The sequence below is a fragment of the Schistocerca cancellata genome, chromosome 1 (genome assembly GCF_023864275.1).
Source record: "Schistocerca cancellata isolate TAMUIC-IGC-003103 chromosome 1, iqSchCanc2.1, whole genome shotgun sequence".
Classification (NCBI taxonomy): domain Eukaryota; kingdom Metazoa; phylum Arthropoda; class Insecta; order Orthoptera; family Acrididae; genus Schistocerca; species Schistocerca cancellata.
Genome location: NC_064626.1, coordinates 1,121,908,694 through 1,121,921,555, shown reverse-complemented (window position 1 = coordinate 1,121,921,555; position 12,862 = coordinate 1,121,908,694). Strand labels below are relative to the sequence as shown.

At 37.9% G+C, this 12,862-nt stretch overlaps 1 protein-coding gene across 8 annotated transcripts in view; it reads left to right on the top strand.

The window, feature by feature from the left end:
* LOC126092418 (sorbin and SH3 domain-containing protein 1) overlaps positions 1-12,862 on the top strand; it is a 1,056,812-nt gene that overhangs the window by 1,018,484 nt on the left and 25,466 nt on the right. For all 8 annotated transcript variants that reach the window (XM_049908017.1, XM_049908049.1, XM_049908042.1 and 5 more), the window contains 2 exons: positions 6,738-6,881; positions 11,579-11,693. In XM_049908017.1, the coding sequence (XP_049763974.1) occupies positions 6,738-6,881; positions 11,579-11,693 (259 nt within the window). The remainder of the gene's footprint in view (positions 1-6,737; positions 6,882-11,578; positions 11,694-12,862) is intronic.

The following is a 12,862-nucleotide window of genomic DNA, read 5'->3' as shown; positions in this document are numbered from 1 at the left end:
TCAGAAACACCAAGTGTTTAATCTACCTGCTATTCAAGCCCAGGACTACAGAACTTCTCTTTAAATATGCTTTTGAGAATATTAATTTGCCATGTTTTTGTTTTGTGTTTTAGTCTAATGTTCTATGTGCTGCCTCTTGATCTAGCTACATAGTTTAGATTTTACCTTCACCTTAGGGATTCTTAAAATACATTCCAGTCCAACAAATGGAGTCATCACCTCCGTTCTGGCCAGTCTAGAAACTTATTTGTTACCAAGTTAATTCCTGAGTTGTCAGGGACACACAGTGTGTTTACCTGGTCACTTTCTACTAGCCTCACAAGGGTTTCGTGGCATTCTGTAGCTGCAATGATCTTAGCTCGTTGCAGGGGCTGACAGAGAATCAGATTCTCCTTGGCTGTCTGAATGAATGCAGATGCTATGGTCCTTGTAACAGCTGTGAAGATTCTCCTCTGCATATACTCTCACAGCAAATATCACTTCCTGGAATACCATAGCCAGCTTTGCGAGAGAGACTGCACCCTACACTTGAGCTTGTACATCCCAGCAACAGCATCTTTGTACATTTTTGACCCTTCACTAACCCAGACTATGTCACATGAATGGTGGTTTGGTACCTTCTTTCACTGCTTCCTACTTCCTGTGGTTACACAGGAAGGATTATTGAAGCAACTGTAGTTTATTCTGGAGTCAGCTGGCATTTCTCTGACCATTCCTATATTCACCGCGTTTGTGTTATTAGCGTGGGATGCTTAATATCCCAAAGATTTCTAGTTTTTAACCTGTATGCCTCTGCTGCTATCTCCATTGTACTCATATTATGTAATGGGGGCATATCTAGCATGGTCTCTAACCCAGCAGTGGTAGGCAAATCTTTGCACCTTCTCATGTTCTTTAGCTGTCACCTTCTGTTGTACTTTATTCAACCATACTGTATCCCCATAAATTAATCATCATCAGCATGCCATGTTTTTGTTTTTGGGTTTCAGTCCAATACTGAAGTCCACTTGTCCTCTTGCATCAGAGAAAGAATTTTTGTACTCCTGTGGATGTGTACACTACATTTTTTTTAATGTCTTAGTGTTTGATTGTCAGTATAGCTTGCAAGAGATAGGTGACTATTACTATACACTATAATTGTATTATTTGAAATGTACAATTACACTACATATGCATTTCATACTTTGAGATTATACAAGGGATGTTCAGTAAATAATGCAACACTTTTTTTTCTCAGACAGTATTTGTTGAAAAAATGCAGAATTTGTTGTGGGACATTGTGGAACATTCCGACTTCATCCCCTATCATTTCACGAAGTTCCGGTAGGTGGCGGCACTATATATAGCCTTCAAAATGGTACGTGTAAGGGAGGTGCATTCCAAGCAGAGAGGTGTCACTGAATTTCTTTTGGCACGAAACTGGAACATCACAGATGTTCATAGGTGTTTGCAGAATGTCTGTGGAGACATGGCAGTGAACAAAAGCACAGGGAATCGTGGGGGCAAGGCATCTGTTATCACTGCCATCCGGCTGCACACAGACATGACTCCAGCAGTGGTGGAACATGCACACACTCTCATTTGAAGTGATCAACAGATCACAATCAAACACCTTACTGCTCTACTGGACATCTCTGTTGGTAGTGCTGTTGGGGTTACTCAAAGGTGTGTCCCTCCTGGATTCCATGCTGCCTAACAGAAGACCATAAAGAGCAATGAAGGACTTCTGTGCAGAATGGCTCATGCATTATGAGACCGATCGTGGTAATTTTTTCGAGCATTATCACAGACAATAAAACATGGGTTCATTACTTCAAACTGGAAACAAAATGGCAGTCTATTGAGTGGTGGTACACCACCTCTCCTCTGAAGAAATATTTCAAAGCAGCACCCCCACCCGGTAAAGTCAGGGTGACGATCTTCTGGCTCTCTGAATGGGTTATTGTTTTTGATGTCCTCCCTCATGGTGCAGTGATCAACTCTGAAATGTGTCCGCAGCTCGTGGTCGTGCGGTAGCGTTCTCGCTTCCCACGCCCGGGTTCCCGGGTTCGATTCCCAGCGGGGTCAGTGATTTTCTCTGCCTCGTGATGACTGGGTGTTGTGTGCTGTCCTTGGGTTAGTTAGATTTAAGTAGTTCTAAGTTCTAGGGGACTGATGACCATAGATGTTAAGTCCTATAGTGCTCAGAGCCATTTGAACCATTTTTTGAACTCTTAAGTGTGTTGTGCTACACTCAGGAAACTGAAGAAACAATGTGAGCACGTTTGTTGCCACAAAAATGCAAATGAAATTTTCCTTCACGCAAGTTTTGCACCTGAGAGAAGCTCACAGAAGTTAATTGAATTGTCCTTCCTCATTCACCCTACAGCCTGGATCTCACACATTCTGACTTCTATCAGATTGGCCAAATGAAGGATGCATCAAGTACGTGGATGATGGGGAGATTATTGATGCAGCAAGACGTTGTCTCTGACATTGAATAGCAGAGTGTCACCATGTGGACATGCAGGCCTACCAGTGAGGTGCATAAGGCCATCACACTGAACAGAAATTATGTTGAAAAATAGGGTTTTGTAGCCAAAACAGTGGGGAATATTATGGTGCATTTGAACCCTGAATAGAACCAAAAATGTTGCTTTACTTATCGAAAATCCCTTGTAGTTTTTGCGAAGTGTTACTAGACGCTGTGATTTTAATGTTTGAGAATAGATGGAACCAAGTAATAGTTCTTAGTTTTAATGTAAGTGCAGTAGTGCATACTGGATACTTTCTGGTACTGAATTTTAATGAATATTATATTCCCCTTACCCTGTATTTAAATTTTCGATGTATGTGTCCCCTTCCCATGTATTTAAATTTTTGGTGTATGTGTCATATACATATATATTTCATACTTTAATTTTATTTTGCTTGTCGCATTGCACAGTTCTTGTGATTGTAGCTTTTTATGGTGTGTGGTGTCATGTAATACTCCTGAATTTAAACAAGTTTTTTATGTAACCTTTTATCACCATATTGTCATCATTACCATATGTATAAAGAAAATGTTTCTTTTAAACAAGGTGGTGCACGAAATGTGTTACCATTTTGTTTTTGAATACAAACTTTATTGTCAATACAATCTGAAAGGAACATATACTACAATGAAGACCCGCCCATGGAGATTTGTTCTAACTCAGCACATGCTCAAAATGTCCACCATTTCATTTCCTAACTTCCTTCAAATGAACACTGAAGTTAGTGATTACCCTACAGCACATGTCTTCCGTAATTTCACTGCAAGCTTGTAGAATAAGTCTTCTGAGCTCCATTAAATCACGTGGATGTCTCGGAAATTTTTTTTCCTTTAAGTACCCCCAAAGAAAAAAGTCACATGGATTGAGGTCTGGACTATTGGGGGGCCAATTTTGTCCGTCATTGAAGCAACCTGGAAACCTGAGTGAAATGATCCACATGTCAAAATGCTCATGTAAAAACTCCAACACAGTGTTTGCAGTACGTGGCCTTACTCCATCTTGCATGAACCACTGCATGTTGAAGGGCAAGGCAGTAGCAAGAAGCTGTGGAATGAAGCTATTTCAAAGCATGCTCAAATAACACTCGCTGTTCACAGTTTCTTCAAAGAAAAAGGGTCCAATAAGTCCGTGACTGGAAATTACTGCCCACGCTGTAATCGTCGGAGCATAATGTTGTCGTTCATGAAGCTCTTGTGGGTTTTCAGTGACCCAAAAGCATACATTTTGTTTGTTAACCACACCATCTAAATGAAAATGCACCTCATCTTAAAACCAAATGTTGTTGAGAGTTTCTTCCCTATCCTCTGCCCACTGAGCAAACAGTAGTCTCTGCTGCTTAGGTTCTTCAGTGAGCTTCTGTGCACAGGTCATCTTGTATGGGTACATATGTAGGTCACTTTTCAGAATGCGTTGAAAGGATCGTCTGGATATTCCCAGTTGCACTGCTGCCTTTCTACATGATTTCCCAGGACTTCTCTGTACAGCAACTTGTACCGCTTCAATATTCTCCGGCGAACAAACAGGCTTAGGTCGAGGTCGCTTCGCTTCCAGTACTGTTCCTTCCTGTACAAATTTATCGTACAACCTGTGGATGGTCTTCTTGCAAGGGACCCATCATGTGTTAAACTGTTGTCTAAAACGCCTCTGGGTCACAATAAGGCTTTTCGTTTCATGAAAAAGTAACACAGTTGCCAATCGTTGCTGTGTCGTCAGTCTTTCATTGTCAGCCATTGCTGCTTACTTGTCTCCTAGTGGCAGTATCGTGAATTACATGTCATTTCATAACTCATTTGTTTTTCCAAGCCCTGCTGGTACTGCTGTAGAGATCCCAGCGGGATATCTAATGTGCGTCGTAAATTGTGAAAGAAACAATTGAACACATTTTGTGTGCCACCCTGTAATCAGTTGTTTCATTGGCATCGGACACACAGCGTAATTTATTTAATAAAATTGCAGCCAAATAGCCATATACAGTTTAACATTTTACATTTACATTTTACATTTTTGCATATTCATTTATCGATTTCACTCTTTTACTGCACAGTTCTATGTGATATCGTTCACAGGCTTCGTTACACAGTTCACATACACATGTTGCGGTTGGGTCGTGATAAGTTTTGTTTTTGCAGATTAGATGATGAAAGCCGTGAATAGAAAGTCTAGTTACGACATGTCGCTGTTCGAAGTTTGGTGCTGTCCATGAGCGGTTCGTCATTGCTTCGGTGCCATAAAACTCGGTCCATATTTTTTCTCGTTTGTCCTTCATGATCTTCAGTTGCTTTCTGGAAGCCCTGGTGTGTGGCATCATATATTGAAGTCTGATGTCTTCAATTAGGAATGTCTCTCTCGCTAGCAGGTACACTAGTCTAGATCTTGTTGTCTTTGAGAGACCTAGTGCTCTTTTTAGATAGGTCGATTTTACCTTTTCTAGTGTTTCTAGATTTTTTTCTGTCAGGTGGTCCCATATAACCTCCATCCCATAGGCCAGGATTGGTAAGATTTTTGTGTTGAATAATTTCATGGCTGTTTCTAGACTGAGTAGGCGGATGTTTTTGATGTCCTGTATTGCTATTATTGCTTGGGCTGCGCGTTCTGTTGTATGTTTTGTGAAGCATTTGGCTGTTGGTTGCAATGTCACTCCTAGGTATTTAAAGTCTGATGAGATTTTTATTTTTTGTCCTCTGATACTGATTTCCGCATTCTTGGGTGTTTTGCCTCCTTTTCTGAAAATTACCATTTCTGTCTTTGTTATGTTTATGCGTAGTTTGTGTTCACTGCACCATCTGTCTATTTCCTCAACGATTCTCTGCAGCTTCTGTATATCTGTTGATCCTACGGCTATGTCGTCAGCGTATGCATATACATACACATCTTCTTCATTTTCTCCAATTCGGAGTACTTCTTCAGTGGCAAGAATGTACAGCAAAGGGCTCATTGGGTCACCCTGTAAGACTCCATTCGATTGCAGAATGGGGTTCGAAAAAGAGAGGTTGTCTGATATTGTAATTAAGTTGTATTCGAGGATTGACTTGACTATTCTTGCCCATACGCTATCTTCTCCCATTGTGTTTTCCAGTTTTCGGACTATGAGCTCTCTTTCCAATAGGTCAAAGGCTTTGGTAAAGTCTATGAACACCGTGTAGAACATTTGTTTCCTTTGTAGCGCATCATGGATGTTGTTTAGAAGAAGCCTGACTGCCGTAAGGGTTGATCTTCCAGATCTGAAACCCATTTGTCGTTCTGGGAGACGACTGTCCACAGAGGCTTGGATTTTTTGTGTTATTATCTTTGAAAACGTCTTGAATTGAGTATTTTCCAGGGCTATACCTCTGTACTTGTTTGGGTCCATTGGGTCTCCTCTACCTTTGTAGAGAACTTTTATTGTCGAGTGTCTCCATTGTGTCGGAATTCTTCCAAGTTCCAGGCATTTGTTAAACAGTTTGGTCCATATGTGTTGGAGGGCCTCTTTTGCATCTTTTATATGTTCATTATGTATTTTATCAGGTCCTGCTGCTTTCTTGTTCTTCAGTGCTTTTATTACTTCTTTCACGTCATCTTCATTTAGGGGTTCCCATGTATTGTCTTTTTCCTTAGTTTGATGTTGTTTCTCTTCCTTTGGGGGTGTTTTGAGTCCTCGTCCTCGTTTGTTCAGTATCTTACTGAAGCGTAATAAATGTATGTTAGTTGGTGTTCCTTGGTACCACTATACATTTTATTAATGCCACCTGATGGCAAGAATGTCTTCTTGGTCCACACAATTGTGTCTGTAGTCTTTATATGTTTATTTGACAGACAACTTGAAATGCCGTATCTAGGTGCAGCAATTGCTTCCGGTTAGGTGTAGTACAGTTTGTGTCAGGCAATTTCAGTCAAAGTGGAGTGTTATACCTATCCATTATGTGTTTTATAAAATATTTTTGTATGTGATCTTTTCGTAGATATCTGATGATGAAACATGTCATATGATCATTAAAGTCATTGCTTGCCTGACATTAGACTTTTACCATTGCGACCCAGTCAACCTGAATGCAGAACTGCTGATTACATTATTATATACTGTATTTGGAATGTTGTAGTTCTTAATTATACAAAGACAGAGTAAAACAAGCTACACTCACGGCTAAACTAGAGTGCAGATAATTTTGAATGAAATATTTTCTGTGACATAAAATTGAACTGCAAGTACTCCAGATGTTGTTACCAGTGTCTTTGTTGTTACAGCCCCTCTCAGAAGTCACCTATTCCGCTGAACCGCTATGACGACTTCTTGGATGATGCCAGCTCCAAGTCAAGGCCAAGAGACAAAACTCCTGAGCCCAAGCTGGTCGCTCGTGCGCTGTACAACTTTGTTGGACAGACTTCAAGGTAGATGTCACATCCAGTCTGAAGTTATGCTTATTTCATCCAACTTCCCCCATAATACACTGTGATAGGCGTTACCTTAGAATCCAATCATTTTGGAAGCCATGGAGCTTGTAATACCATCCAGTAATTTTCAGTATGGGTGAATTAAGAGTAAGTGGACTTTTTTCCATAAGATATGTACGAAAAAAGAGAGATTTTCATTTTCCAATAGAAAGTAAAAAAATAACACAGGAAAATCAGTACCTTCTTTTCCTCCTGAGCGTTCTGGAGACATATGAGTTAAAACATGTGAGAGGAGAAGGATTAAACATTGACTCAGATGGGAAACATTAAATTGGAGTGCCACAATGTTTGATAGTGGTTTCTCCCTTGATTTCATCCTTACAAAACTTAAAGTAAAATCACAAAACAGTAATGGAGGCTGATGAAACAAGTATATTAATTAAGTACATATTTTTTAGTAGAAGTCCTTTGACTGTATTTTCATTTTTATTTCCGATATTTACTGCAGTGCAAATTCTCCACCATCAGAGTTTACTATTCCTTGCGAGCCTTTTTGTCACAGACTAGTGATGCAGTCACACCTGCACATTGAGAGAATTTGTTTCACTTGTAGCCATTGTGAAAGATTCTATGTTGTTTTACTTTCGGTAGGCACATATTGTCAACGAACCGATGTGTGGCAATGACTAAACTAAATATGATATTTTAGGTATTGACACACAGTTACATACACAGCAAACAGTTGCAGCTCTTTTATTCATCTACTCGTCATCGTCTAGATCATCTAGCTTCAGTAAAACATAACAATATTAAGTGATCTACCACATATCAAGTAAGAAACTGAAAATCTCAGTAGTTCAGAAGATAGCTAATACATATGTTGTTAGTCACTTCCACGTATTATCTGAGTGTTGTGGTTTGAGGATTGAAAATGCCAATTAGCAAGTAGATAAGAAACAGTTTTCATAGTAAACATACCTATAATGTGATGATAACCTATTCTTTGGCAGCTATAAGTGTAGTTATATAAATTATGTATTAGGCTGGTTGGTTAGCTTCATATTCCATTGATCATCTGCACAATAAATCATAAAGATTGGAATAGATCAATTTATATTCACACCATGAATTATTTTGTAAATATGGAAACAAGCTCATCATGTCACAGTGGTATTCTTCTTTTTTTTTTGTCTTTTGTACACACACACACACACACACACACACACACACACACACACACACACACACAGAGAGAGAGAGAGAGAGAGAGAGAGAGAGAGAGAGAGAGTTGTGAGTTAGTAACTCCTACTCCCCACCTTTTACACATTATAGTAACAGAAATTCTTCTATGGAATAGAAGACGTTATCAAGTAAAACTTTTTCAGTTTGTTTTAAAATTTTACTTTTCTGTCTGTCAGACATTTTATATCATTGAATAAATGACCAAACATTGTGCACCTCCTTTTGTGCTAAAGACAGCCTTAATGTGGCATAATGAATATCCTTTTTTCTTACAGTATTGTAGTTATACATATCATTGTTCCTTTTGAACTGCCATGGATTATTTACAGCAATCTTCATGAGGGAATAAATATAATACGAAGTAATAGTCCATATGCCTAGCTACCTAAACAGGTGTCACCAAGATGATTCTTCTTACAGCATGTTTTTTAGCAATGAAAACTTTCTTTCTTAAAGATGAGTCACCCCAGACATTATTCCATACCTATCAAGGTGGCACAGTGGTAAGCACACTGGACTCACATTTAGGAGGACAATGGTTTAAACCTGCGTCCGGCCATCCTGATGTAGATTTCCCACGATTTCCCTAAATCGCTTCAGGAAAATGCTGGAATGGTTCCTTTAAAAGGGCATGGCCTACTTCGTTCCCCATCCTTCCCCAATCTGATGAAAGCGATGACCTCGCCATTTGGTCCCCTCCCCCAAATCGAGAAACCAACTAACTATTATTCCATAGGACATTATTGAATGAAAATATGTCAACTTACTGATTTGTCTCTCCCCAAGATTTGCAGTGTTTCTTAGTGCAAATGTGGCTGAATGTGCTTTTTCCAGTTTAAATGCTCATGAGTATCAACACCTAAGAATTTTGAAGTTTCCACCATATTTACTATTTCCTCACCCAGAGTTACACATATTGTTGGTGTAGTCATCTACATGTGTGGAACTGAATATGCTGTGTCTTTTTAAAATTGAGGGTGACACTATTCACAAGAAACCAGTCAATGACACTCTCCAGAACATTGTTTACCATTTCTTCTGTTACTGTATGTATGCATGGATTGATTACAATACTAGAAACATAACAAAAAAAAACTGTACTTGCTGTATATGAGACAGAAGATCATATACATGTATGATGAGCAATAATGGATCCAAGATTGACCTGTGGGGAACCCCATATGTGATTTCTCCCCACTCAAAATAAAGTCCTCTGACTACATTGGTTGAATTACAAAGTACAACACTGCGTATTCTTTTGGTTAGATATGACATTTCCTTTGTTTTTTTTATACCAAGAGTACCATAAGACCTCACTTTATCCAGGAGAATATTGTGTTTCACTTACTCAAATGCCTTAGATCGGGTGCAGGAAATGCTAATCAGTACTATTTTGTTTTTAATGCTTGAAAAATTTGACGAGTGAACATGTAAGTGGCATTCTGAGTAGAGCAACACTTATGAAATCCAAATTGTTATTTATTGAACGTATTTCCATCTATACTCTGTGAACCTCTGTGAAGTGCATGGCAAAGGGTACATCCCACTGTATTGGTTATCAAGACTTTCCTCCATTCGATTCATGTAGGGAGTATGGAAAAAATGATTGTTTAAATGCCTCTGTGTATGCTGTGATTAATCTGATCTGATCTTATCCTCATGATCCCTATGGGAGCAATATGTAGGGGTTTGTAGTATATTCCTAGAGTTATCATTTAAAGCTAATTTTTGAAACTTTCTTAGTAGTCTTTCTAAAGATGGTTTCCATCTGTCCTCAAGAGTCTGCCATATCAGATTTTCAATACCTCTGGGACACTTTCCCACAGGTTGAACAAACCTGTGACCATTCATTGTGCCTTTCTCTATATATGGTCAACATCCCCTGCCAGTCCTATGTATTTTGGGTCCCACACACTTTAGCTATATTCTAGGATGGATCACCTGAATGATTTGTAAGCAATCTCCTTTATAGACTGATTGCATTCTCACAGTATTCTACCAGTAAAACAAAGTCTGCTAGCTGTTTAACCCATGACTGAACCTATTTTTCACTCAGTTCTTCCAAGTTCATCTGCACGTTTTATACTTTACCCCACAAAGTCTCTGGCTACCTACTATTAAATAGTAGGTACATTATGAATTATTTCTGAATTATTATTCTAGTTAATGTAAGTCCCAATGTCTAGTTCCATGGTGTTCACAATGAACCACTGTGCAGGGTCACAGAATACAGCATTATCCAGTCATCTTACAATTTATATCAGAATACCATGGAGGGATAAAAATATTTTCCATGGTTTGATGAAATACTGTGTAGTTCCACAGGAGGGCGCCTCATTCAATTGGAATGTTTATGGTTAATTACTTCCTGGTGCCAACAGCAATTGCTACACACCTCACCACACCTGCTCGCAAAGTTACAGAGAGAAGTGGAAAGTTGATACCACTGGTAAATTTTGGATCTGTGGGTAATATTTACCAACAGAAAGAGCTCTAGATGTTGCTGATTAACTCAAGAACTTTTTGTCATTTGTGTGTCACCTAATGTACTCCATATCACCCAACAAGCGTGCTGTATGGATGGTTAGTGAACGATGCCGTGTAGATCAGAAGAGTGGTAACTTTTACTACAGTCTGTTGTCAGAGCTGCTAACTTTTTCATTTATTCATTCATTTCATATGTTCTGTAGATCCATTCAAGAATGAGAACCTTCCAGAATGCACAATGAATTAAGCCATACATTGACAAAAGGAAAAAAAGCTTGAAAATTTAACCCATGCACAGTATTGATAATACTAGGTATTTGTACTTAACCCAGCTAAATTTAACCTATTACATTAGAAATAAAACCAGCCATTTGAATGAAAAAAAAAAAATAAATAAAAACCTGCTGCGTCCTCAATATTTTCAAATAGTCACTGTTTATCTTGATTGGTAGCTTAATATTTACTTGATTATATTGATATTTTGTGAAGAAAACAATTGCTTACATCTGTAATTACAGAGGCCTGTTTACAACATACTACTACTTGTCATGCTGTTGTGCAATAAACACTGCTACTTGCCATGTAGGTAACAGAAATTTTCAGTTCTTGAATTTAGACACTTACAGAAGCGTCAATTTTTAAAGAAATGTGTTAATTTTAAGTACACATAACACAGTGTGAACAGAAATAACTGAAATGGAATGAATCTGTTTCTGTTTCATCAGCTGTGAAATATTTGCAGTGTTCACACAGATGTGTGAATAACTAGAAAAAACTGTACTTAATGTGTCCTTGCAATAAGTCAGAAACTTACACACACACACACACACACACGTACATACAACATTCACCACTTTTTCGAGAGACCATAATACAAGCCATTTGTACCAGTTTCAGTTTGTCAACACCAACATGAAGGAAGATTGTACCACATATTTGTGATTCTGTTTATTTTTTCCATGTAGAGAGCTCAGCTTCAGGCGGGGAGACATCATATTCGTGAGGAGACAGATTGACAAGAATTGGTATGAGGGAGAGCACAACGCCATGGTGGGGCTCTTCCCTCTCAACTATGTTGAGGTAAGCCCAATATTTAAGTGTACTCAAAGAGTAAAGCTGTTTTTGAATATTATCTGCTTTGAAAAACGTTAATAGTTGCTTTAACTTTGCCTTAAATATGTTACTGTTTACCATAAAACTGTTAAGTGGAAACATATTTTATACAAAATTAAAGTAACTGTTAGTTGATAAATGTTTGTATTCCATCAAGGATTTTTAATGTTGTGTATAATTTATCTTTATTTCTAAACTCTTGTTAAAGTTCATATATTTATAAACAGACTATATCCAGGGCTGTAAAAGTTACTATGGACAAATAAACCTTTTATTTATTATTTGTATTATTTATTAGTTATAGGGTGCAAATTGTTCTCAGCTGCTGTGTTGAAATATTTCTAAATCTAGTGGTTAAAAGTGAATATTATGCTAGATAGGAGGGAATTGCCCATCTTGTGGCTGCTGAGAAGGGAATGATTTGAAGACAGCTCATAGGTGTGTAAACACAACTCAAACACACACACACACACACACACACACACACACACGTATGGCAAAAAGAACACAGCAAGTCTTTTTTTTTATGTTGTATCTTGTGTTATGATAGTCCTTTTCCAAAGAGTGAAGTTTCTAAGATATGGAAAGAAGTAAAAAACAAACAATTTATTTAAGTGCTATACAATGAAATTACTTAACATTATGAAATACTTTGTATTACCATGCTAATAACAATTATAAAATTACTGGAAACATTAAATTTAAGAGTTTCTGTGAGATACCCTTTAGTGGAGTACTTTTATAGCTTATGGAGTCCTTTGAGAAATACTGAATTATTTGTATTGAGTCTCGTCAAAATTTTATTTTGCTCATATTTTTAAGTATCTTTTCAGTTGACAATGCAAATAGAGGATTATTTATAATACTTCCTTGGGGAACACCAGACATATCACTTCCATCTATTCATTGACTTGTCATCAAGTACATCAGAATACTCAAGAATTTTGAACTTGCACATGAATTTATCTCATAAATACAATTTTTATATTTTGGTTGTCTGTTAGAATAGCAATAGATATTCTGAGCTCTCAGCATAGTTAGTTACACAATACACAGATTGGACAAGTCAGTTTCTGATTATCTTTAAAGATTAACATTGACTGGAGCTTTGACAGAAATTTGGTGAAGAGATCTTG